Source organism: Pinus tabuliformis, chromosome 4_1 (assembly GCF_031772625.1).
Source record: "Pinus tabuliformis cultivar Carrire ecotype Pingquan chromosome 4_1, CPIR1, whole genome shotgun sequence".
Lineage (NCBI taxonomy): Eukaryota > Viridiplantae > Streptophyta > Pinopsida > Pinales > Pinaceae > Pinus > Pinus tabuliformis.
This window is the reverse complement of record NC_142303.1, coordinates 841178931-841206313: the sequence shown is the minus strand read 5'-3', so window position 1 is coordinate 841206313 and position 27383 is coordinate 841178931. Positions and strand designations below refer to the sequence as shown.

Sequence of the window (27383 nt, the reverse complement as noted above, 5' to 3'; positions counted from 1 at the left end):
TCACCTATGGAGGACTAGTGCCTAATCCTTTTGGGGATATTGGAGTCAAGTAGAATTATGACTATGGACTATCGACTTTCTATGTAAAGGAGGCCTAAAAGATAACTTCGCATAGCATTAAGGTATCAGCAAGCGCAGCTTCAAGAACTTTATACTCCGTTTCGCAAAATAGATGGCTTATCAAGATGAATTTCAATGATGAAGTATCTCTAGGAACATTCACTCATAATACATGGTACATGAAGCATCACTATGTAGAATCAAAATTTCCACAGCTTTGCATAAATGGATACAGTAAATTAGCCCTAGTATAGCAAAACCCCAACAACAATGTATGTGACAAAAAATAGAAAGAAAGAATAGCATTAAATTGCACTTACATGTATTAAGAGTATATCCAACCATCAAAACTTTGCCAATCAAGAAGCTCCAAGACGAGAAAATGATCCAAACATCAAAATTAATTCCATGCTCCAAAAATTCATCCTCCAAGAAGGATAGCAAAGTTCTCTAAAGAGATACAAGTCCAGTCCAAGTGATGATGCTAAAATGAATTCACATCACTTGTATTTATACACTTCTAATGAGTTCGATTTAGCTAATTAGGCCTACATTAGCCCCTAGAATAAAATAACGTGCAAAATAACTAACTTTTGGTAACAATCCCACCCAGAGTTGCGGGGGAGCGCTACCCCCCCCTTTGAACCCGCTCCCAATCCGCGCTCCAGGCGGGAGCGACTCGGGAGCGCGCTCCCGATAAAAAAATTTGCGCTCCCTGCCAAAATCAGGAGTGTCGCTCTCGGAGCGAAAATTACAACTCGGGAGCGATCAGGGAGCAATCGCTCCCGAGCATTAAATTTTCGCTCTGGGAGTGATTCGACCGATGCCGGGAGCGATCCGGGCAAGAAAAAAAAAATCAATTTAAAAAAAAATGATGTTTTAAAAACACAATGGAGCAAAAAAAATTTCATTATCACTTGAATGAGTTGAGTAGAAGCTGGAGAGCAAGAGCAAAGGAGCGAGGAGAAGCAAGGAGCAAGGAGCAAGCCTGCAAAGAGGTTAGTAACTTAGTAATTTAGTTAGTTTAATTTAGTTTATTAACTTTATTTAGCTAAAAAATCATGAATCTAAATTAAATTAATTCGCAGATTCAAAAGCCTACAAATATCAAACATCATGGACCTGGCTATATTTCTTGGCATTTTCCTCGTCTTGGTCCCTTTTATGGTTATTATGGTGCTGGAGAGTAGGAAACGGAGGGGCCAAAATGAAGAGGGGGATGAAGAAGCTGGAGAAAGTGGATTTGATGAAAACCCCGATGAGGAGGCGCTGGAGAAGGGTGAACATGACTCTCAAAAAACTAAACAAGACCAAACCCCATTGTGGAAATATGTTAACAAGCCTGAAGCAGGGAGAGGGGGTGGAACCACTAAATTTCATTACCCCCATTGCAACAATGATTACACAAGTTCATACACCCGTGCCAGAAAACACCTCTGCGGGAAAAGGCCATGGGATGGAGACAAACAAATAGGAATCAAAACTTGTCCAGCGGTGTCAGCAGCGAATAGAGCCAAATACATAAGGGAAGAGGAGGAAGCCCAATACAAATCAAAAAAATCAAGGGGTTTCTTTGAACCAACCTCACAATCACAAGCACAAAGAACTCCTTCAGCATCCTCCCAAGGCAGTGGATATGGAAGCACAGGGTCATCAACTTTAAAGCGTAGAACCATATCAGATTTCCTTGATGAGGGGTGTAGGAATGATGTGGATTCAAAGGTTTAAATGTTTCTCTATGCATGTGGGATACCATTCAATGTTCTTCACTCACCTTATTGGCACGAAATGGTTTTTGCCATAAATGATGCCCCTAAAGGGTACAAGAGCCCTGGGTATGACAAGGCAAGAACCGTTGGACTTGATCATGAAAAAAGCAAAAATATCACATTCTTTGCATAGAATGACAAGTTCTTGGACTGACCATGGGGAGTCCATTGTATCTGATGGATGGACAAATGTAAAAGGCAAGCCATTGATAAGTGTTCTTGTTGTGTCTGTTAGTGGTACCATCTTTCTTAATGCGCATGATTACTCAGACAAGTTCAGGACCAACATCAACATTGCAGAAGCATTACTTGAAACAATTGACCGTATTGGGCCATACAATGTCATCCAAGTCATCACTGATGATGCTCCTAATTGTAAGGCAACAAGAGCAATTATTGAGGATAAATACCCCAACATATTTTGGTCTGGATGTTTGGTTCACACATTGAACCTTCTGATGCATGACGTTGTCAAGAACAAAAATGCACAATACAAATGGATTGGTGATTTGTACAAGAAAGGCAAACAAATGATAAAATTTATTACAAATCATAGCAATACCCATGACCTTTTCCGTAGTCACTCGAGATTGGAGTTGTTGAAGATTGCGAAGACCAAATTTGGTAGCTATTACCTCACCTTCAGGTGCCTTTTGAAGGTAAGAGAGTCATTGGCTAGCATGGTATCAAGTCCACATTGGCAGGTATTAAAGGATAGGGTTACAAATGCAGCTGAAAAGCGAGGTTTTGAACTGGTGGAGGAGGCCGCTCTTGATGGTCAGTTTTGGACAAGTGTGATGCAAGTATTGGATTTCATCAAGCCCATTTATCACATGATTCAGTTTGCAGATACAGACAAACCAGTGATTGGCGAGGTGTATGAGCAAATGGATACCATGTTGGGGCAAATAAAAGATATTGTTCATAACAAAGATCCCGACTTGTACAAACTGATTCATGATTGTGTGTGTGAACGGTGGAATAGACTTAATCTTCCACTACATTGCTTGGCGTATATCCTTATGCCAAAATACTACTCTACATCTTGGTTGGGCCAACCTACACCAGGGGGTGGGATTAGGACCAAACCTCATTTAGATGCATAGGTAACTAGTGGATATTTGCAAGCATTAGAAAAGTTGATACCTGACAGGGAGGAATGTGCAGCGGTGCACCTTGAAATAGGCAAATACTTCAGTGGCACTGGTTTGTTTGGTACCTTCCATGCAATGGAAGACAGAGACAGATTTGATGCTCTCACATGGTGGGAAACATATGGCGGCCATGGACTTTTGCCAAAATTGGCAAAAAAAGTTCTATCACAGGTTGTAAATACTTCTTCTGCAAAGAGGTGTTGGAGCACCTACAGCTTCACACATAATGTGAAAAGAAATAGACTCAATGAAAACCGAGGTTTATGTGCACTACAACTTGAGGTTGTTGAGTCGTTATTGTGATCGGGCTTATGAGGACCCCACATATAAAATTTGGTACAATCACCCAGAGGATGACAATTTGGAGGATGGTATAGTGCATCTTGAAGAACTGGAAGAGGAACTTATAAGGGATGAAGATGAAGCAGCTGCAGCCGCAGCAACCATGCCACCTCCACCTCCACCATCCAATAGCAGTGCTCGAGGTCTGAGTCTTGTTCCTTTGTTGTCGCCACCTCCATCTACACCCTCACGTGGAGGGCATGTGCCTTCTAGTTCTGGTCGTCGGTCTGTGCGGGAGACTCCTAGAAGACCACCACGACCTGCTTATACTCCTGGAGACTCTCGTGACAAGGGCCACATGTAGATTTATAGTTTACTTGTCTTTTCTAGTTTCTATTAGTTTTCATAACTATTGAGTCTTGAGTCCTTGACTCTTGACTCTTGACTCTTTCATATCATAATGATATTTTTTGTAAACAATATATGACTGTGACAATGAAAATTTGAAGTTTGAAGTTGGCAATTATAACTCACTGGTAATGATTGTGAATTATGAATATGATGCTTCGTGAAAGACTAAAGTTGTTTCATTTCATTTCATTATTCATGTTTCATTTTATAACATTTCATTTCATGTTAACAGTTAGAAGTTAGGACTTAGAAATATCTAAGATATTATTTCTTGTAATGCTTAAACTTAGCTTACAAGTACAACTTTGGTGATCAATGATGATAAATCTTATATACTGAATTTTCAATTCTGAAATCTTGAAGTTGAAACTTTAAGATTGAATTTGATGAATCATGATTCACGAGACTCAACATGTTGCAGTTGTAATATGTATTTTACTAACTTGTGGACATGGTTGATGAAGATTATAACTTCTAGATGATTGATGTGATATGGTTCAATGATCAATCTATGTTGACATATATGTATCAAAAATTAAAAAATTAAAAAAATATATATTTTTAAAAAATTGCTCCGGGATTCGCTCCCAAACTGGGAGCGTCTGAAAATGTCGCTCTCGCTCCCGTTTTCGCTCCTGCTCCCAAGTAACATTGATCCCACCAAACTAGCTCATTAACAAAAGAATAAGCCTCTCAAGAGGTTGAATGATCATAGTACATGTCGTTGGATGTTTTAAGAAGCTGGATGACGTCCATAAGTGCCATAATGAGGAATAGGACTCCCAAAAGTAGTGGATAAGGGATTGGCCCCTTGTTCTCCAAATAATAAACCTATGGTGCTCCCAATGGGTGTGGGGGCACACAAGTAACCTCATGGGTCTCCAAGTAGATCAAAGATGCTTGTAGACCATCTGCAAGGGCCCGAATGATGGTGTAAGTGATGCAACATTAACAAATAGGTCTTAGGTCATTTTCCAAGTGCATGGTACAACTGTGGGGTTGGTTGGGCATGGTGAACCAAGTGCATCTTCCTCATCCAATAGGTGAATCTCTAGCAATCTTTGAGCATCCCTCGGGATCCATGGAGTGTTGTCTACTATTGTGGAGGCCCATGGGTCTCTACACACACCCTACATGTGCCAAAGTAGCCCTCTGGAGGGTTAGGACCCCATATAGGGAGACCAAACCCAAAATGGAGACCATCTTCAATCCCACATAAGATCCAATCCATCACCTAGCATTCCAGTACAACAAGTCATTTAAAGAAATCGAGTTAAAGAGCTTACAAACCATGGACAACAGGTGGGCACTTCAAAATGGCATGCCCTTCCATATTGGGCTTTGGCATGTGCTAATGTCTCCAAGCTCCAAAGGGGGTTAACCAAGTACCCTATTAGGCAGTTTCTACCTTTGGAGGGGATAGTATATCCAAGGTACATCCTTCAAATGGTGGTGGCATGTGATAAAGAGATGAATGGAATAGGGAATGAGAGGGGCAATCCTGGGCCACATAAATGGATGCAATAAATTAGCCCTAGTATAACAAAACCCCAGCAACAATGTATGTGACAAAAATAGAAAGAAAGAATAGCATTAAATTGCACTTACATGTATTAAGAGTATATCCAACCATCAAAACTTTGCCAATCAAGAAGCTCCAAGACAAGAGAAAATGATCCAAACATCAAAATTCATTCCATGCTCCAAAAATTCGTCCTCCAAGAAGGATAGCGAAGTTCTCTAAAGAGATACAAGTCCAATCCAAGTGATGATGCTAAAATGAATTCACATCACTTGTATTTATACACTTCTAATGAGTTCGATTTAGCTAATTAGGCCTACATTAGCCCCTAGAATAAAATAATGTGCAAAATAACTAACTTTTGGTGACAAGCCCACCAAACTAGCTCATAAACAAAAGAATAAGCCTCTCAAGAGGTCGAATGATCAATAGTACATGTCGTTGGATGTTTAAGAAGCTTGATAAAGTCCATAAGTGCCATAATGAGGAATAGGACTCCCAAAAGTAGTGGATAAGGGATTGGCCCCTTGTTCTCCAAATAATAAACCTATGGTGCTCCCAATGGGTGTGGGGGCACACAAGTAACCTCATGGGTCTCCAAGTAGATCGAAGATGCTTGTAGACCATCTGCAAGGGCTCGAATGATGGTGTAAGTGATGCAACATCATCAAATATGTGCTGGGTCATTTTCCAAGTGCATGGTACAACTGTGGGGTTGGTTGGGCATGGTGAACCAGGTGCATCTTCCTCGTCCAATAGGTGAATCTCTAGCAATCTTTGAGCATCTCTCAGGATCCATGGAGTGTTGTTTACTATTGGAGGCCCATGGCTCTCTACACACACCCTACATGTGCCAAAGTAGCCCTCTGGAGGGTTAGGACCCCATATAGGGAGACCAAACCCAAAATGGAGACCATCTTCAATCCCACATAAAATCCAATCCATCACCTAGCCTTCCAGTACAACAATTCATTTAAAGAAATTGAGTTAAAGAGCTTACAAACCATGGACAACAAGTGGGCACTTCAAAATGGCATGCCCTTCCATAGTGGGCTTTGGCATGTGCTAATGTCTCCAAGCTCCAAAGGGGATTAACCAAGTACTCCATTAGGAGGTTTCTACCCTTAGAGGGGATAGTATGTCCAAGGTACATCCTTCAAATGGTGGTGGCATGTGATAAAGAGATCAATGGAATAGGGAATGAGAGGAGCAATCTTGGGCCACGTGAGGGTACAAGGGTAGCTAATAAAGGGAAGCTGACACATGGGTATATAATGTATAGGTGGGAGCAAGCAAGCTGCATGAGATAACTTGGGCTTGATTTTTCGAACTTTCTTTATATGTCATTTGTCTTTTATGTTTTTTCTTTGATTGACTACTCGGGGCTCAAAGGATAAGAGCATAATGTGTAAGGTATAGCAGTGGATACCCCTTTTAGGGTAGGGCAGTTCATTGCCCACCAGGAGTTGGGACAATCCTGGGTTCCAGAATGATAAAGGATGGTCAACTAGGGCCTATAGCAATGAGGGTGATGGCAATGGGTATGTGGTAGTGCTCATGCATTTGACTTTTGCCCACGTGCTAAATGTGTTTGTCCCGGCCATCTTTTGCATTTTGTGGTACATTTTCCTGTTGAATGTCCCAAATTATGCTTTTAATTTTCTTTTTAGCTACATCAACCTTCAGAGCATTGTTTCAAGCCCAACCTAAGGTGTGGGCGAGGGGAAGGGGAGGCCAACCCTATGTTGACACAGTGGGGAAATTTGGACCTAGGTGGTAAGAATAATGAATGGGGCTATAATGAATGGGAGGGGAGTAATGTATGTGGATGAGGGAGAGGGACCATGCAACCAAAATCGGGGTTTCCCATGTAGTACCACCCTAAAAGCCAATGGTCAGTAAAGGAGTTCTCACAGGACTAAGATCTAAGTGTAGCATCCAAAAGAGGTCTAGAGGACAGAACCACAGACCTAGCCCACTCTTTCTGCCAAATCCCCCCATTAATCCATGCCCAGAAGTGTCCATGATAAGCAAACCACAATACTCAATTACCAAATGATAAGGCATACCTTCAGGTTCAGGAGATCCACCTTGAAACATACGATCATGACAGATGGGTGAGGGACCACATGAATGGCTCAAGTGGCAATGAAATGACACAACAAGCTAGTTGGTGGCTACAAGGGGTTGATGGTTGTTGGTTGAGGACCATCTTGGATATGTTTGTCTCCTAGGGATGTCACCTACAAAATGGTGGGTAAGAGGTTGAAAACACCTAATAGGGTCCTCGATTAACTTCCTTCTTGAACTTGGAGACACATGTACACTCTAAAGCCCAGTATGAAAGGGCATGGCACCATGAAGTGTCCACTTGATTCCATGATTTGTAAGCTCATTTACTCAAATGCATTAATGATTTGTTGTACTGGAAGGTGAGGCAACGCATTGGATCTTATTCAAGATTGCAGGTGGGTATTCATCTTGGGGTTTGTCTCCCTATATGGGGTCCAAGCACTTCAGAGGGTCTTATTGTTATTTGTAGGGTGTGCGTTGAGAGCCATGGGCCTCCACTATAGCAGAGCGCAGATAGCCATGCCATGGGATCCATCAAAACCATTCATTGTTCGTTCGTGTCCCACTGATTTGATGATAATGATGCACCTAGACCGCCTTGTCCAACCGACTACACAGTTGCACCACACAATTGGTAGTTGATCTAAGGCCCATATGGGGTTTTGTCTCACCATGGGAGACAGAGGGAGAGCTTGCATCATTGTTCCAGCCCTTGCAAATGGGATACATACTTGTTCGATTCAGTTGGAGACCCATGAGGATCTTTTTTCCCCCACAACCACTTGGGAGCACCACAGGTCATTTGCTTGGAGACCAAGTGGTCATTCCCTTCATCACTATTTTTGAAGCCCTTCCACTCATTTTGGCACATGAAGGACCTCACTAGGCCTTTCAAATGGCCTTCCTAGTTATTGTATTACCATTTCAGCCCGCTTGAGAGGCTTATTTTTCATATTATTGAGCTATTTAGTGGGCTTATCACCAAAGGATGTTATTTTGCACAATATTTTATTATTAGGGGCATCATTAGGCCTAATTAGGCAAATCATATCCCTTAGAGGATCATATATATTGATGAGAGGCTCATTTAATTCCTCATCATCACTTGGATTTGTGTCTTTTTGGAAAAAGAATTGTTGAACAGGTGGTCATTGATGTAAAAATGGGAATAGTTGTAGGATGTAGAGCAGGTGTGCAACATGTCATTGATGTCAAAGAAAGAACAAGTGAGGGTATGCAGTGGATGAGATGATGCAGTTGAAGAAACCCTAGCTCTAGGGTTTGGTTTCTTGAACGATGGTCATATCCCGCACTTTGAAGAAGATTTTGATGATGTAGATTTGTTATCTTGCCTTAGAGACCCTCGCCATAAGATTCTACTCATCTTGTTGCATCCGGTGGTATGTGGAGCATTCCAAGGGCCTTCACGGTTTGAGAAAAATGTTTGGTCAAAGTTTATGACCTCAATCAATGGATCAAAACCCCAGAGGCGTGACAATGTGGCAAGGAGGCATCAACCCCATAAATTTGATAATATGGTATAGTATCATAGATAGATTAAATAATGTCACTATGGTCAAAGGTCAATTTATCTTCACAATTACCATGGTCTAAAACAAGGAGAAGGTTGAAAATATTATAATGGTCCATTATCAAAATTCAAAGGTAAAGAGAATAATTTCAAAAATGGAAGATAAAGAATATTATTATAAACAAAATGGCGGTGGGCCTAAAGAATATTAATATAAAATTTTCAATTTATTTCCTAAAATATGTCGCTTGCTTTGCCCTCCTAGAAATTTCTATTTGCCATTATAAAAGGAGATCATGCACTCCTTCATAAGTACGGACAAAGATATAAAATTAAAAGAGGCCTTCTGAAGTTCATGTTCGATGGTGAGGAGTTCTAATGATTATTCAAAGCTCACGTCAAGAATCATGAACTTGGAGTTTTATGCTTGCAGCTCTATGTAAAGAAAATTCGCTGAGTCTACCTATGGCCAAGATTCTCTTCTTATTTTTTTTGTGCTTAGGGTGATGCGTTGGGTTTTCTTATATTTTGCAGGTGGATGCTAAGTTAAGACCTATGTCACAAGGTTCGCCGAACTTGAACCTTGAGGTTCGAAATTCGGCGAACCTCAAAAAAAAATTTCAGGTTCGGGTTAAGTTCGATAAATTCCGGTTCATGTTCGATTTTTTTGCGTGCCTTATTTTACGTGTTAAGTTCGATAAATTTATGCGCATGTTCGATTTTTTGCTTGCCTTGTTTTGCGTTGCAGGGTACGTCGTATTTCAACTTTGGAGTTCCAATCTCTTCGTATTACAGGGTTTGCCCGCCATATAAGAAAAGACTGACCTTCGTTTAGGAAAATCTTGTTTCACTATTTCTAGGGTTTGACGTCATTCATTGTTACTTCAAATTCACGGTTTAAAACCATATAATAGAACGTTGGCCGTCGTTTGGGAATACTGCATTTTATATAAAGTAGTTTTAGGGTTTGACGTCATTCATGATTATCTCAAACTCACGGTTTTGATAAGCGGACTTGGATGCATATTGATAGCCTCGCTATACGCAGGCTTGGCCCTGTCAGATAACGTATCAATAAACAATCACTGATATTTAATTGTGTTGGCGTGTCTGGTATGTAGACTGTCTTGGAATCTTTAAAATATCATATTAATATGATCCATCTGCATAAAAATTATATAGAAACATTATTTATAAAATTATATATATATATATATATATTCGAATTTAATGGCGAACCTCATTCGAACTTTATCGGAAAATTCGAACTCGAATCGAACTTAATCATTGTCGAATTCGAATTCGAACCCGAACCATGTGACATTGGTTAAGACCAGCGAAGGCATATTTTGGATCTATGAAAATGGCAATCGATGATTTTTGGTTATGAAAATTTGTCATGGCAAAAGCCCTCTTCTAATCCCTAGTCTCTACGACCAAGACAAAAAGTTTTGAAAACATTCTTGATTACATTTTTGAGGCCTCAGATCTTCTATTCTTGAAGTGAACAAGCTTCAAATCCTTGGCCCTATTGAAAATGTTTGAAGTCATCTAAAGTCATGTTTTGGATCATTTGGTTAGGGTTTCTAGGTTATGCTTGACAAAAGAATTCGATGATGTATACCTTGTTGAACGTTCAAACACATGTTGACCCTAGCATGAATACAATCTGAAATCTTCTGCAACTTGTTCTTAATCCAAAAATCCTACGGCTTAATCGTTGGCCTGAAAAGAAAATTCAAACCATAAACCTTGCCTGCAACTTTAGGGCACAAATTCTGAAGCTGTTGCTTGACTATGTGGTCTAACAATTTTTGTCAGCTCATTTTCTTTGGGGCATCTCTAAAGCAATTGGTTGGTGACTGAAGTTATAACCAACGAAGCCTCCTGGGTTAAATCTGATAAAGCCTTGACACATCTGTTAGTGGTATTGCAAAAAATTAGAAGAATTGTTATCACTTAGAGAAAACCCCGGCTATGAAGGGAAAAGACTAAGGTAGCCTCTAACCACTTTAGGCTTAGAAGCTAGCCCTTTTGAGAGATTCAAAGAGATCTTTGAAGACTATTTTTCAGGAATTCACCAGAATTCATTTTTTCTATTTTTAGAAAAACATCCAATCAGTTGGACAGCCACCTCATCAATTCGACTTGGAGTCTGATCTTATCTTCTTGATTATTTGATTTAGTAAGCTATAGATAGATGAAGAGGTTTGAACTCCATTATTTTTTTTTATCTTGAACAGTTTGTAAGTAGACTTTAAAGACTATCATTTCTGTAATGTGCAAGGTTGGACTTTCAAGAGAAAACCTATTGTAACTGTGTGCATTTGATTAATTGAAGAACTTTTGGATAGAAGTACAATGGTTTTGTGCCAAAGATTCATTTTTCAACATTTGTGGCCTGTTTCTTAGTGTTATGTTCTTTATTTGTATTCATTGAGTGTTTAAGCTTCTGATCTGAATCAGTAAGTAAATGTAGAATTCATGTCACAGTCCTCTATATCTTATACTCAGATATTCACCTTTCAGCTGATGAGTTAAATACAGAATTCCTCATTATAATGCTCTGTTTTTAAAGTTGTGAGTGTATTCCTCTTCTTCCTTTCATGCTATAGATGATTAACGTCAAGCAAATTGTTGAAATACATGTCTTTGGAACGCGGAATCCTTACAAACCAAGCTCCAAAGATTCTTAACTCAGATTATTTGACTCCACTGCCCAATGGTTTCTTCCCATACTCCAACCAAGTTAGCAACTTCTACATTAATCTGGCCATAGAGCGTTTAACAGACCTGCTACCATCATGACCTGGGATAGTTGAGTTTGAGGAGAGATATCCCTCAGGATTGAAGGGCCAGCTTCAATCCCAAAGCGTTTAGAGGTTACCTTAGAGTTTTTCTGACAGTCAGGGTTTTCTCTGAGTGATAACAAGAAAAATAGTTTCCAAACTGAACTCACTATCCTTAATCTTGTTGTATCATCACATTCCCTTTGAAGGCATATTCCTCTGTGCTCACATTCAAATGGTTCAAGAGTAGATGACGTGCTGGTTGAACTTATTGAATGCTGAAGTTTGTCAAATTCGGGCTCATTTGTAAAATCTACAGCTTTATCCCGTGGCAACTATGAAACGGAATTTGTATTGGTATGCACAATAGAAATACATTAAAATTCTTATGATGCCTAGGTCGATATCCTTGATATGACTGTGTGCTTCAATTGTAAGGAAATGAGCTACAAGGCAGTGAAACTATGATTTACATAACAATGTCCAGATGAGCTGACAGTTCCTCCATAATAGGAACAGATCTGAGAATTTGAGTATAACAGTGACACTATGTTTTGTGACAATGGCCCTCACTATCTGCTTATGTGAACAAGTTCATTAGAAACATGCAACATTGATCTTGCACCCTTGATGACAGTGATGTTTTGAGCTTGGTTTTGATGACTGTCACCTTTGAAGTGATGTAGCATCCCAGATATTGATGCATAGTAACATTAATACAACAACAACCTGGAGGATGACAATGAATTTAATATAGACACCTTACTTATGTGAACAGTGATACTTTTGTGACAAGGGAAGACAACACAGTGATACACCTGACTTGCTTTGATGACATACTTGTGCTCTTGGAACTTGACAATGACCAGTAACCTAGATATATGACAACTGTGACATTATGTATACCAGCACCAGATAATAGTTTGTGATCAATAAATTATGAACAGCACTTGAGCAGCTTTGGATTGCAGGCCCATGGAATCAATGAGCAGTGAGTTTGACAGCAGAGATAGTGGCAGTGACTGAGTTTGTTTACCAAGACATTCATGATTGGGAAAGCAGTGACAGAGGATAGAAGTGGACTGAGGTCAGAAATTGGAGCAGTGACAACAAAGGACATCAGTAGTGGAGACAGTGATGTGGCAGCATATCTGGACTGAGCAATAGCAATTTCAGTGACCTTGTCATTGAGATGTGTATCAGTGTGCCAATAGCAGAATTCTAGTAGTATTTGACATTGCAGTGAACCTAATCTTGACGTAGGATGACGACCAAAACTTGGATAGCTGAAGCTTATCATTGAGAACAGCTAGAGTTTGATGGAAGACAGCTGGAGTAGTGGGCAGTGATAAGTTGTAGCAAGTACAGGAACAGTGATTAGTGATAGAAGAATGCAGCGCTAGACAATGACAACAGTGGTGACAGACATACCATATGCAGCAGTGACAGCAGTAACAAGGGAACAGTGACAGAAGTGGAAACAATGGTAGCAACAGCAGAAGTGGCAGCAGTGAACAGTGAGCAGTGGAGCAGTGGCAGCAGTTGAAGCTAATGTGACTAATGAGTGCAGCAGAGTTCAGTAATAGACAGTGTGTGCAGCATTGGCAGCATTATCAGAGAGAGAGTCAGCAGTGATCTGTAGCAGCAGTAGCAGAAACATTGGCCAGCATAAACTTTTTGTGATTGGGCCATTATCCTTGGTATGGGAACCCAACCTTCAGGGAGGTTTAGCTTCCATCCAGCTTGCTGGTAAACCTTTGGGAGTCTTGTACTTCCTTCCAGAATTTGTCTTGAAAACTGTTGTATGTACATTCATACATAATACAGCGCTTTGTTAAGCCAACACTTGTGTACTGTCTCTTGTTGGTTTCAGCACCGTTTGATGTGATAATCTTCTGAATGTTAAATTAACTAACCAATTGAAAAAGAGGGGTACAGCATGGGAATCCATTGTAGACATATTACAGATCTATCTTCCATAACCTTCTTGATTCAAATCTGCGAAGGATCCAAGAAATATCCATGAAAGACCTAGAGCCAATATGTATTTAAGTGTATCCAACGAGGAGGCAGTAAGGATCCATTAAACATAGAAAAAACCTAATGACTCAAGGAGACTCAAAGCTCAATTTGCTGAGAAGACTACATATTTTATTTGCTAAATCCATCTTAAACCTGGATCTATCAAGCGGCGAGAGGGATCAAATCTCTCGAGGTGCAAACCTTCTTTTTGAGTGCAAAACTTGAGGAAAGGTTTGCACCTCGAGAGATTTGATCCCTCTCGGTGCTTGATAGATCCGGGGATAAGATGGATCTAGGCTGGTTTCAGTCGTGTGCAGCGACAAAAAGATATGTTGAAAATATAATTAATTTGCTCATATTAAATATATTTAACATGTCTAAGATTATATATTATGACAATACAAATGTTGAATACAAAGTTATAATATTTAATGTTTGAAAATGCAAATAATAATAAAAATATAGTCGATGAGAAAATAGATTACAATGTTATTTCTCTCAATCGCTCTTCTTCCGCTTTTCTTGATGTCACACCTGCTACTTTTTCCATCTTTGCATACCGATCATATGAAAAGGGAGGTTGAAATCGTAGACCATTCATATCTTTCACTCAATATATTGCAGTAAACATCATACCTTGTCTCTCTTGCTTCCCAATATTAATAGTAGCTTTCTCCAAAGTTAATCCTTGTGACTTATGGATTGTTAAGCCCCAAGCAAGTTTCAAAGGAAGTTGTTTTCTACTACCTCTTTCAATAGGTGTAATTGGAACTGTTTGAGGGAATGATTCAGCCTAAATCCATCTTAACCCCGGATCTATCAAGCTCCGAGAGGGATCAAATCTCTCGAGGTGCAAACCTCGAGAGATACCTATTCTTAAAATACCTATTTGCTATTATTCTTAAAATTTGCTAAATATAATGTACCAGCGACATTTATTTGGTAGCACATCAAGTCATAAATTTGTAGATTCAAGTCATACATAATACAGCGCTTTGTTAAGCCAACACTTGTGTACTGTCTCTTGTTGGTTTCAGCACTGTTTGATGTGATAATGTTCTGAATGCTAAATTAGCTAACCAATTGAAAAAGAGGGGTACAGCATGGGAATCCATTGTGTGCCTACAGATCTATCTTCCATAACCTTCTTGATTCAGATCTGAGAAGGATCCAAGAAATATCCATTAAAGACCTAGAGCCAATATGTATTTAAGTGTATCCAACGAGGAGGCAGTAAGGATCCATTAAATATAGAAAAAACCTAATGACTCAAGGAGACTCAAAGCTCAGTTTGCTGAAAAGACTACATATTTTATTTGCTAAATAGGCATTCTTAAAATACCTATTTGCTATTATTCTTAAAATTTACTAAATATAATGTACCAGCGACATTCACCCTTCAAAGATGTCAACCTAATGAGTATTGCCATTTAATAAAGCAAGCAGGCAAGGGAAACTATGTACATCCATACTCATGTGTATAGCCCATTGAATGTAAAATTATTTATTTGGTAGTACATCAAGTCATAAATCTGTAGATTCGAGCCTACAAACGAATAATGTTCTGTTTCTGCCAACGATAAAGCAAGCGAGAGCATTTGTAGAGGACTTTTCAGGGATGTTACTCAAGCTCACAACTATGGGGACTCTAAAAGCCATATTTAAAATAATTTAAAGGCAGCTTCAAAAATAAAGGTATGATATGTAATCCAGCAAAAAATAATACAGAACAACACATTAGAATGTTCAATACCCCAATATGTTAAATATGAAACTGAGGCTGATATAATATACCAATTCTGCTGTTCCATTAGAATTGCAATGGATATAATATTTGCACGTGGACTTCAAGTAAATCAGATGTACGCAGACAAGATATACATACCTGAATGTAATGATGGATAACAGTCTCATGCTGCTCCTTAAGACTAGCAAAAAATACAAGTTCATCCACCCTTCCATAACTACAAAATAAGTTTTGAAGATGAGCGGAATGAAATCACAAAAAAATTGCCACTTATTCTAGATTGCACTAAATGCTATAAAACATAAATAGGATATGCATCATCAGAGCCATTTCCCATGGATAAATAGGAAGCATCCTGGTAGATCGTCCCAGCATAATACATATAAAAAATAAAAGACAGTAATAAAGTAATCACATCTTAAACATGAGTTGAAAATACTCCCTAGTAAATTATATAATCTAAGCTCAGTTTCCTAATAGATTAACAAAAAGATATTACACCCAACACAAAGTCTTGTGAGAAAAATAATATGACTTTAGGAGCTTAGAGGCCTCCATAATGGAATACCAAATATGCCATAGAATCAGAATACTCAAAGAAAGGCAAGCCTACAAAAGGGAGTGGAAGCAGTAGTAGAATCAAATATCCCATTGGTAGTCAAAAGGCAGACAAAGGCATATCCATATATCTTCTTAACACAAATAACAAATAACAAGATCACAAAGAGATGCCCTCCCCAAAGCCTGCTATCTTCGCAAACAAGAGTGAAGCATGACCTTCCCCATTAAAAAAGAGAATGGATGGGCCTATACTAATCAAAATTGCAATGCAACTTAGGTGTAATATGTTCAAGGAGAAGATTAATTGCAAAACTTTGACAATCTGAAACAAATTGATAAAACATATTACCAATGTTACTTGGGAGCGGGAGTGGGAGTGGGAGTGGAAGCAGGATCGGGAGCAGAAGCGGGAGTGGGAGCGACATTTTCAGAAGCTCCTGGTTTGGGGGCGATTCGGGGAGCGAATTTTTATATGATATATATTTTTTTATTTTTTTTATTTTGATGCATATATGTCAACAAAAGCATGTAGAATGATGAATTAGATATTAAAAACATAGATTGAACCATATAACAACAATCATCTAGAAGTTATAATCTTCATCGACCATGTCCACAAGTTAGTAACATACAACATATTGAGTCTCATGATTCATCAATCTTAATATTTCAAGCTTTCAAAATTCAATATATAACATTTATCAACATTGATCAAAGTTGTACTTGTAAGCTAAGCGTAACCATTACAACAAATAATATCTAACATGAAAAGAAATGTTATAAAATGAAATGAAATGAAACAACTTTCACGAAGCATCATATTCATAATTCATTACCAATGAGTTATAATTGTCAACTTCAAACTTCAAACTTAAATTGTCATATATTGTTTACAAAAAATATCATAATAAATATGAAAGAGTCAACAGTTATAAAAACTACTAGAAACTAAAAAAGACAAGTAAATCTATTATCTATTGCTAATTCTTGGGCCTCTTGTCACGAGAGATGTCTAATTTATGAGCAGGTCGTGGTACTATTGGTGGTCTTCTATTACTCTCCTCCTGCATAGTCGCATGACCAGAACCACAAGCCACGTGAGGATATAGATGGAGGTGGCAGCAGCAAAGGAAAAGATGTTGGAACTCGAGCACTGGCACTACTACTGGATGGTGGGGGTGGCATGGTTGTTGTTGCTTCATCATCATCTCTCAAAAGTTTTGCTTCCAATTCTTCAAGATGTATAGTGCCATCCTCCAAATTATCGTCCTCTAGGTGGTTGTCCCAAATTTTATATGTTGGATCCTCATAAGCCCAATCACAATAATGACTCAACAACCTCAAGTTGTAGTGCACATAAACCAAGGTTTATGCTCAATTTTCATTGAGTCTGTTTCTTCTCACATTATGTATGAAGTTGTAGGTGCTCCAACACCTTTCTACAAAACAATTATTTACAACCTGTGAGAAAACTCTTTTTGCCAATTTTGGCCAAAAGTCCCATGCCGCCATATGCTTCCCACCATGTGAGAGCATCAAATTTGTCTCTATCTTCCATTGCATGCAAAGAACCAAACAAACCAGTGCAACTACAGTATCTTCCTAAGTCAAGACGCAGATTAGCACACTCCTCCTTGTCAGGTCCCAATTTGTCTAATGCTTCCATATATCCTTTAGATACCTCTAGATCTATATGGGGTTTCATCCTAACCCCAACCCTAGGTGCAGGTTGGCCCAACCAAGATGAAGAGTAGTATTTTGGCATAAGGATATACGCAAAGGCATGTAGTGGAACATTAAGTTTATCCACCGTGTACACACACAATTGTGAATCAGTGTATACAAGTTGGGATCATCCTCCTGAACAATATCTTTTATTTTCCCTAACATCGTATCCATCTACTCATACACCTCCTTAATCATTGGTTTATTTGTATCTGCAAAACGAATCATGCTATAAATGGGTTTGGTGAATTGTAATACTTGCCTCACACATGCCGAAAACAGACCATCAAGAGCGGTCACCTCCACTTGTTCAAAACCTTGCTTTTCTGCTACATTTGTAGCCCTGTCCTTTAATACCTGCCAATGTGGACTTGATACCATGCTAGCCAATGACTCTCTTACCTTCAAAAGGCGCCTGAAGGTGAGGTAATAGCTAGCAAATCTAGTCTTCGCAATCTTAAACAGCTCCAATCTTAAGTGACTACGAAAAATCCCATGGGTATTGCTATGATTTGTAATAAATTTTATCATTTGTTTGCCTCTCAAATACAAATCACCAATCCATTTGTATTGTTGGTTTTTTTTCTTAATAATATCATGCATCAAAAGGTTCATTGTGTGAACCAAACACCCAGACCAAAATATGATGGGGTATTTATCTTCAATGATTGCTCTCGCTGCCTTACAATTAGCAGCATTATCAGTGATGACTTGGATGACATTTTATGGCCCAATACATTCAATTGTTTCAAGTAATGGTAATGCAATGTTGATGTCAGTCTTGAACTTCTCTGAGTAATCATATGTTGAAAGGAAGATGGCACCACTAATAGAAACAGCAAGAACAGTTATCAATGGCTTTCCTTTTACATTTGTCCATCCATCAAATACAATGGATACCCCATGCTCAGCCCAAGAATTTGTCATTCTACTCAAAGAATGTGATATTTTTGCTTTTTCATGGTCAAGTCCAATAGTTCTATCCTTGTCATACCCAGGCTCTTGTATCCTTTGGGGGCATCATTTATGGGAGAAACCATTTCATGCCAATAACGTGAGCAAAGAACATTGAATGGTATCCCACATGCATAGAGAAATCGGTAAAAATTTTAATCCACACCATTCCTACACCCTTCGTCAAGGAAATCTGATATGGTTCTACACCTTAAAGAGATGTTTGTTCTTATGCCTCCATATCCACTGCCATGGGAGGATGTTAAAGGAGTTCTTTGTGCATGTGATTGTGAGCTATGTTCAAAGAAACCCTTCGATTTTTAAGATTTGTATTGGGATTCCTCCTCTTCCCTTATGTATTTGGCTCTATCTGTTGCTGACACACTTGCACAAGTTTTGATTCCTATTGGTTTATCTCCATCCCATGGCCTTTTCCCACAGAGGTGCCTTTTGGCACGGGTGTATGAACCTGTGTAAGTTTTGTTGCAATGGGGGCATGTAAATTTAGTGGTTCCACCCCCTTTCCCTCCTTCAGGCCTAGAAACATATTTCCACAATGGGGTTTGGTCTTGTTTAGTTTTTGGGGCCTCATCATGTCCACTCTCTTCCTCCTCACCAAGGTACTCCTCTCCAGGGTTTTCATCAAATCCACTATAACCCACTTCTTCATCCTCTTCTTCATCATGATCAACCCTCCTACTCTCCAACACCATAATAACCAAAAAAGGAACCAACAAGAAGAAAATGCCAAGCCATATAGCCATGATGTTTGAAGTTTTGAGTCTGCAAAAAAATGGAGGAATGGGAATGGGAAATAGAAAAAAATTTCTTTTTTTAGTTAGCAATGAACATAAAAAAACAAAAATGGTAGATTAGAGTGTAGATCCTACCTCTTTGGCCTTCAATCCCAAGCTCCAATCTCCCTTCCAAGCTCCTCCAAGCTCCTCTCTCTTGCTCTCTACAAGCTCCAATCTCCCTTCCAAGCTCCTCAAGCTCCTCTCTCTTGCTCTCTCCAACTCTCTCTTGCTCTCTCCAATGGGTGAATAATGGGAGGGAAGAGGGTCCTTTTATCCTTTTCCCCCTCTCCTTCCCTCCCTTTCCTCTCCCTCTATCACCTCCCTCTCTCTCAGTGGCGCGGCCTTTTCCAGCACCAATGAGAGCGTTTTTTAAGAGGGGGAGCGGTGGGGAGAGATCACTCCACAGCCGCTCACCCTCTTAAACAATCGGTCCCGAAGTGAAGGGGAGCAGTCAAGGAGCAATCACTCCTGACCGCTCCCCTAATCACTCCCTCAAAACCAGAGAGCGAAATTTTTTTAAAGGGAGTGCGCTCCTGAGTGGAGCACGAATTGGGCGCAAATTCGTGGGTGGGGACACTCCCCCGCAACCCTGCATATTACTCTTGCTATCACCTGAAAATTCTGTTGATTTTAGATATCAATGGTATGTTCTATGATTGCAACAATTACTGCAATGTCCTTTTATTATCCCAATGATAATTTCCAATATCGATCACATAAACCATTAACTCACATTGACAATAATTGTAGATAGAACATAAATAATAAATTGCAGAAGACAAGCCAAGACAAGAGAACACAAGAATTTCGCTGAAGCCAGGGAAGACCCCCAAGATGGGGAAAACCCTTGACCAGTCCTTCTTATTGTCAAATATCAAATGTTCAGCAGAAAGAGAATATCCAATAGAGTACAATGATAGATGATCCAATATCACTGCCCTTAGTCAAATAGATGACCCAATTAAAATCTGCAAGTTTGGTTGTTGAGAAATCTAGGGGCAGTAGTATAGGTGATTTCTCTAGCTTATGATAACTGCTTGTGAATATTTTTTTTCCTTGATTAGGTTCTTCTTTAGCTTGATTATTATTGAGTTCTCTTCATCAACCAGTTATCAAAACATAAAGAACAATGAGACAAAGGACACAAGATGTAGGCTATCAACCAGGGCCAATGAAGGGGCTAATGTAGGCCTAATTAGCTAAATCGAACTCATTAGATGTGTATAAATAGAAGTGATAAGGATTGATTTTAGCAACATCACTTGGATTGGATTTGTATCTCTCTTGAGAATTTCGCTATCGTTATTGGAGGATGAATTTTGGAGAAGGGAATGAATTTTGATGTTTGGATTATTTTCTCTTGTCTTGGAGCTTCTTGATTGGCAAATTCTTGATGGTTGGATATATTCTTAATACATGTAAGTACAATTTAATGCTATTTTCTTTTTTATTCTTGTCACATACATTGTTGCTAGGATTTCACTATACTAGGGCTAATTTATTGCATCCATGTATGCAAAGTTGTGGAAATTTGGTTTCTAGACAGTGATGCTTCATGTATGGGCCATGTATTATGAATGAATGTTCCTAGAGATGCTTCTTCATTGAAATTAATCTTGATAAGCCATCAATCTTGCAAAATAAATTATAGAGGTCTTGAAGCTTCTTTTGTTGTTGCCCTAATGCTATGGAAGTTGTCTTTGAGGCCTCCTTGACATAGAAAATTCAATGTCCATAGTCATAATTACTCTTGACTCCAAATCTCCCCAAAGGATTAGGCATTAGTCCGACTGTGGGATTTTGAAATATCGCAAGCCCTAGCTCAAAGACCAATTCTTGCCCTTGGTTTCCCTTAGGCTAGAAACCTCACTTGGATCCTTGCCTTGCTTTTCATTGAAAATTCATTCCATGATCTTTTTCCCCTCCCTAATTAGGTCAAGTATATCATTGGTTGCTAAATCCTATCCCCTTCACCTAACCTCAGGTCCACTTGGTCCCTTGTGGTCCCATGCACTATCAAGGTTAATTCTTCAAAGATCACCTGGAACCCAAGTTTCTACAAGAATTCCAGGGCTTTGGGATCTCCTTTATAAGACACATACTCAAAACCTAACCCTTGAAATTCTCCCCAAGCCCTTCCTAAAGAGCCTTCCATCTTGTCTTCCAAGACAAGCAAACCACATATTTGAGCCTCTCTTGTGAATAGGCTTCCAGGATCACCCCTCGCCCTATTATTCGTCCATCCATTTCGTGATCCTTATCATAGCTTATCACCTCCCATCGGTGAAAGTTCGTAAAAAGTAGGGAGCCTTAGCCAAGGTGATGGTGGGCTATCACTCCATTGTTGCCCTTAGCCTAATAGTAGCCCTTCAAGGATCCCCTTTTAGGACCCTTGCTAGTTTGAGCAGTAACAGGCTCCACCCTTGATTGGCAGTCAGAGCAATTATGGACTGGACAGTGGTGTATCAAGCAATTGGTGCAAATATTTCATCATAGTCCACTCCTTCCTTTTGATAGAAAACACAAGCTACAAACCCTGCGTTATGCTTTTCAGCACTTCCATCAACTCCATGTTTTATCTTGTAGATCCATTTAGAAGTGAACACAGACTTGTCCTTGGGTATAGGCACCACTTCCCAAACATTATTCTTCATGATTGACTCATACTCCTCAATCATCGCATCTTTCCATAACTGTTGTTTTATAGCTTCTTCGAAGGTGCAAGGTTCATCTTGAATAATAGTACTCATGGCAGCGAAGTTCCCTTGATAACTATTAAGCTTCTTACTTTCCCGAAATGTCCCTCTTGGAGCAGTATGTTTTTCAGCATCTTGAAGTGTATCCTTGAGCCATAGTGGTCTTTTCCTTGAGGTAGAGGGATCACCAAGAGGAGGATCAAGAGGATCCATCAGGCCATCAACATCGGGCATAGGCTCATCCATTGGAGGTTCTTCTTGTCTTTCGGTAGCATCATCATCGTCCTTCCTTGAGATGGGGAGATCTCTGGCTTTCCTGAGGGTAGTGTCTTCATCAAAGGTAACATCCCTACTTACTTCTACATCTCTTTGACCAAGTACATAGATTCTATGTGCATTTGAATTTTCATTGTACCCAACAAATATACCTTTCTTCCCGGAAGATTCCAACTTGTTCCTTTTCTCTTTAGGCACATGAAAATATATAGGACAACCAAAAATTTTAAAATGAGAAACATCAGGTTTCGTACCAGTGAAGACTTCCTTGAGTGTCTTGAAATCCAAGGCTTGCAGAGGGCTCATATTTGAACATACACGACAGTGTTGGAAGCTTCTCCACACATTAATTTCAGTAGACCTTGATCATAGATCATGGCACGTGTGGGTTCCATGATTGTTCGATTCTTCATTTTAGCAACACCATTCTGCTCTGGGGTGTATGGAACAATTGTCTCCCTCTTAATGTCGGCCTCTCTGCAAAAGTCATTGAATTCATTGGATTCATATTCAGTTCCATTGTCAGTCCTCAACGTCTTGATCTTCTTCCCTGTTTGATTTTCCACCAATGCTTTGAAAGAATGAAACCATTTGAACACTTTATCCTTCTTCTTCAAGAAATTAATCCATGTTTTGCATGAGAAGTCATCCACAAAAATAGCATGGTATGTGTATCCTCCTAATGAAGTTATGGGTAAGGCACCAAATAGGTCAGAATGGATCAATTGAGGAATATGAATTGTCTTGCTTTCACTAGAAGGGAATGGTCCCTTTGTATGTTTCCTAGTTTCACATCCCTAACAGACTCCATGGTTCATGTTAAACTCAGGCATCCCTGTGACCATCTTCATTACTCCAGGTAATGCTTTGTAATGAAAGTGGGCAAATCTCTAGTTCCATAGCTCACATTGAAGAGAAGTATCACTTGCCAAAGCTCCCAAAGGACTTCCACCAACTTGATAGAGACCATCAACCCTAAGTCCAAGAGTAAAAGCATCTTTAGGGTTTCTATGCCATATACGTACCTTTCCATCAATGAAATCTACCTTGAAGCCTTTGTCTTCCATCGTAGAAATAGACACCAAGTTCTTCAAATCGGGCACATACAACACTTCTTGTAGATGTATGGTTTGACCATAATTCTAGTGAAGAGTAACAGTTCTTATCCCTTTCACGGGGTAGGTGGCATTATCTCCAACTATAATCTTTAGATTAGTTTTCTTCTCAACTAAATTTGAGAGGGCCTCCTTGACTCCAGTGAAATGCCTTAAGGCTCCAGTATCAATTAAGCAATGATCCAAAGTATCTGGAGGAAAGGCAATAGATATAGCATAAAAAAGATAGAACTCATCTTGTTTTCCTACAACACTACTCTCATCATACCTGGCATTTCTTGTCCTATTGGGAGGTCGATTGTTTCCTTCTCAAGTAGCGGGAGCATTCCTCTTTCCTTTGTTGTTATAAATGTTGTTTATTTGATTGTCATTACTTTCGAAATTGTCTTTGTTGTTGTTGTCATCCCTTGGAGGATTTTTCTTGTGAGGACACTATCTAGCATAGTGGTCGAACCTATTGCAATTGTAGCATCTTCCTTTTCCTCTTCCTTTGAATCCCTTCTTAGATCCTTGACCCTATCTCCTTGGACCAGCATCATTCTTCCTCTTCGCATGTGCATAGAAAGCAATAGGTTCATTTCCATTGTTGGATTTATCTCTCTCAATCATTCTTGTTTCCTCTTGATTGCATCTAGCCAATAACTCATCAAAACCAGGTATCTTATCATTGTTGAGAATGGTGGTGGTAAATATATCCCAAGGTCTTGAAAGACATCCAATAGCAATGAGATAGAGTTCCCTGTTAGCAATAACTTCTCCAATAGATAGCAAGTCATTCTTGATTTGAGTTATTCTCATGAAGTAGGATTGGATAGACTCCCCTTTATCCATCTTGATATCCTTCAACTTGTTTTTGAGAAAGAGAATTTGACTTGCATTGTTCACTTTGAACATCCCAACCAACTTATCATACATTTCCTTAGAAGTCCAAATAAGAAATATGGGCAACCAAATGCTTTTGAATTGAGTGAATCAAAATTTTCTTAGTTTTGGCCTCACCTTTTCTATACTTCGTTCGAGCAACAGCAGGTACATTTGAAGGAGGCTCCACCACTTTCCCTTGCCCATAATCCACTACTTCATGTTCTTTCAAAGTGAGCTCCAAGGTCATCTTCCATGCATGATAGTCAAATTTATCATTGAGCTTGTCCTCGGTCTTGGAGTAAGATGTAGAGGCCATGGAGACTTGTCCAATACACTTTGTCCAACAGATATCTTAGTCATTGCTTTGTTATCTTGCTTGGGTTTGTCCTCACCTGGGCTCTAAAACCATGTTGATTTTAGATAACAATGGTATGTTCTATGCTTGCAACAATTACTTCAATGTCCTTGTATTAGCCCAACAATAATTTCCAATTAATTTCCAATAGTAATCACATAAACCATTAATTCACATTGACAGTAACTGTAGATAGAACATAAACAATCAACTACAGAAGACAAGCCAAGACAAGAGAACATAAGAATTTGGCTAAAGCCTGGAAAAAACCCCAAGATGGGGAAAACCCTTGATCAATCCTTCTTATTATCAAATATCAAATGTTCAACCGAGAGAGAATATCCAATAGAGTACAATGATAGATAATCCAATACCAATGCCCTTAGTCAAATAGATGGCCCAATCAAAATCTGCAATTCTACTCTCAGTTAACAACGGTGAAACAACCCTAACCAGAAAGTCAACAGTGGTCAACACAATAAAAATGTCCTCCTTGAGCTCAGTCAAGGTCAAACTAACTCGGCCTTCCTTGAAGATTAACCAGCATCCAAAATAGTCAGCAAAGAGACAATTAAACTCAGTCAAACTAGAAGTTAGCCCTGTGGTCAAACAGGACTGCAGTCAACGTAGGTCAACCTGCCCAGAAATTCTTGAAATTTGAGCCAATAAATGCCACCTGCTGAAACAGAGAGAAACCCACCAAAATCGTAGTCAAGTGAGGTCAAACAAGGCCCTGTTAACATTGGTCAACGCAGAGAACAGAAATACTCAGTCAAAACTTCGCATGTGTGGAGTAAATAGGTCGCCCTGCAATCTGTACGAACCAATCAATGTGTGGTGTGAATGTGACAAATGAGGTTTGAAGTGTCTTCTATTTATATGTGATGGAGAGGTGTTCAATTTGCCAACCTTGATCCCAAGTCGACCTTGGCCAAATGCACGTGTGGGCTTCACTACAAAAACATATTTCTCCTTGTCCAAATTCAATGATACTTTGGTCAATTTTGGTCCTCTTGGAAATAGGAATTCAATCCAATAATCATCTTCTTCAAATGAGTTGTCAAAAGTGGAATTTGGCCCTAGTTGCACATTTTAACAAATTCTCTCATGCAAAACAGGGAAAAGTCTGGATAGCTACTAGGTAAAGCACCACAAGTCATCTCACTCCAAACCTGTCTCGCTTCGGTATGTTCTCCTCTGTTGAATTTTGTAGCTATGGTCGATCTTCATACTATTATTTATTACTTGTAATGTTAAAATATGAATTATATTTGCAAAAGAAAAAATTATATGAAGCATGTTCTTCATGCTTGCAAGAAAAAGATTTATTTTGTATCCAAAGGAAAAGCTCATCAAAGAGTAGCAAAATGAAATTTTTGAATTTGAATTTTACCTCGACAAAGACCAAGTCGGCCCTCAAAATGTCAAGTCGGCCTGCCCAAGGGACGTGCCCCTTCGCATGGACGAAAAACGATAAATAGAACCAATTCATCTCCAATCACATATTCAAATCTATTCTGAGATAGCATATGGTTTTTCTGGCTCACATATCTGAAATTCTCTGGCTTGCATCTGTGGTTTATGTCTGAAGCGAAGGGGGCGAGCCCCTGAGGTTAATTTTAGAAGTAAATGGCCGAGAATCTAGGTTCCCAAGGCATATGTTTTGTGGCCTCTCATGCATGTTGTGAAGCTCAAATTCTTTGTGTTGATTATGAAGTTTGAGGTTGTAACAAAGTACGGGTCTGAGAGTACTTATCTACGGAATATTGTGCAAATTGTGAGGCTCATCACTTTGTGGAGCAGTGTGAAACTTTGAGGCATATCTCTCTATGGAGAAGACTGAAAGTTCAGTGATTTGATGCGCAAACCTGATGCACAAATTATGTGAAACAATCCAAGTTCGAAGGCAGTGACAAGAGGTTGCACTTCAGCTCTCCTCTGAACTTATCTTCCGTGATAAACCTCTATGTTATGGTGTGCATTTGAAAGCTGAAATCATGAACGTATCTCTGATGTAAATCAATGCAAGAGTACAAGTTCTGGGGTAGACTTAGAGCACAATCTCATTGGCCAGTTGACTTTGATGTATCTCTTACTGCATTGATTCTCTAAGGAAAAGGTTGGTTGGGTTTTTCCCCATGGTGGCTTTTCCCAAGGTAATATCTTGTGTTCTTTGTTTTGGTTGCTTCTTCACAGTCCTATTGTTATTGTTTTGTTGATGTCTTCTGTATAATTTACTTTATGATGAAGTCATGTTAAGAATGTGCAATAAGATCAAATTAATCCATCAAAAGAAGTTATTTGTAGAGAAGACTTCTTAAAATCAACATGATATCAGAGCATGGTGAAAGAGCATCCATATCAAGCCATGTCTTCTTTGAAAAAAAAGAAGCTCGAATCCAAGCCTCTAGAAGACCTAATCAAATTCACTGGTTAATGTCAAAGCTCCATTGTTGTAAATTTCAGGAATGAGAATCGAAACCCTAACTCAGGGATGAAATCATCCATTGATCAAAATCCCACAGTTGAAGTAACTGTGAATTAAAATTGTGGAGTTTTAATTCAGGATCAATGTTTCATTTCTCCTTGCATTGGTGAAAGATTTTGCCTAAAGAACTCAGAAATATAACAAAAATATCTCAGAACCTTGCCTCAGGGCCAGCTTGCAAATTGCCTTGGT

At 39.2% G+C, this 27383-nt stretch overlaps 1 protein-coding gene across 5 annotated transcripts in view; it reads right to left on the bottom strand.

Moving 5' to 3' along the window:
* The window catches only part of LOC149178836 (zinc ion binding protein), a 496683-nt gene that overhangs the window by 269382 nt on the left and 199918 nt on the right, over positions 1–27383 (bottom strand). For all 5 annotated transcript variants that reach the window (XM_089420459.1, XM_089420458.1, XM_089420457.1 and 2 more), the window contains one exon: positions 15499–15577. In XM_089420459.1, coding sequence (XP_089276585.1) covers positions 15499–15577 — 79 coding nt within the window. The remainder of the gene's footprint in view (positions 1–15498; positions 15578–27383) is intronic.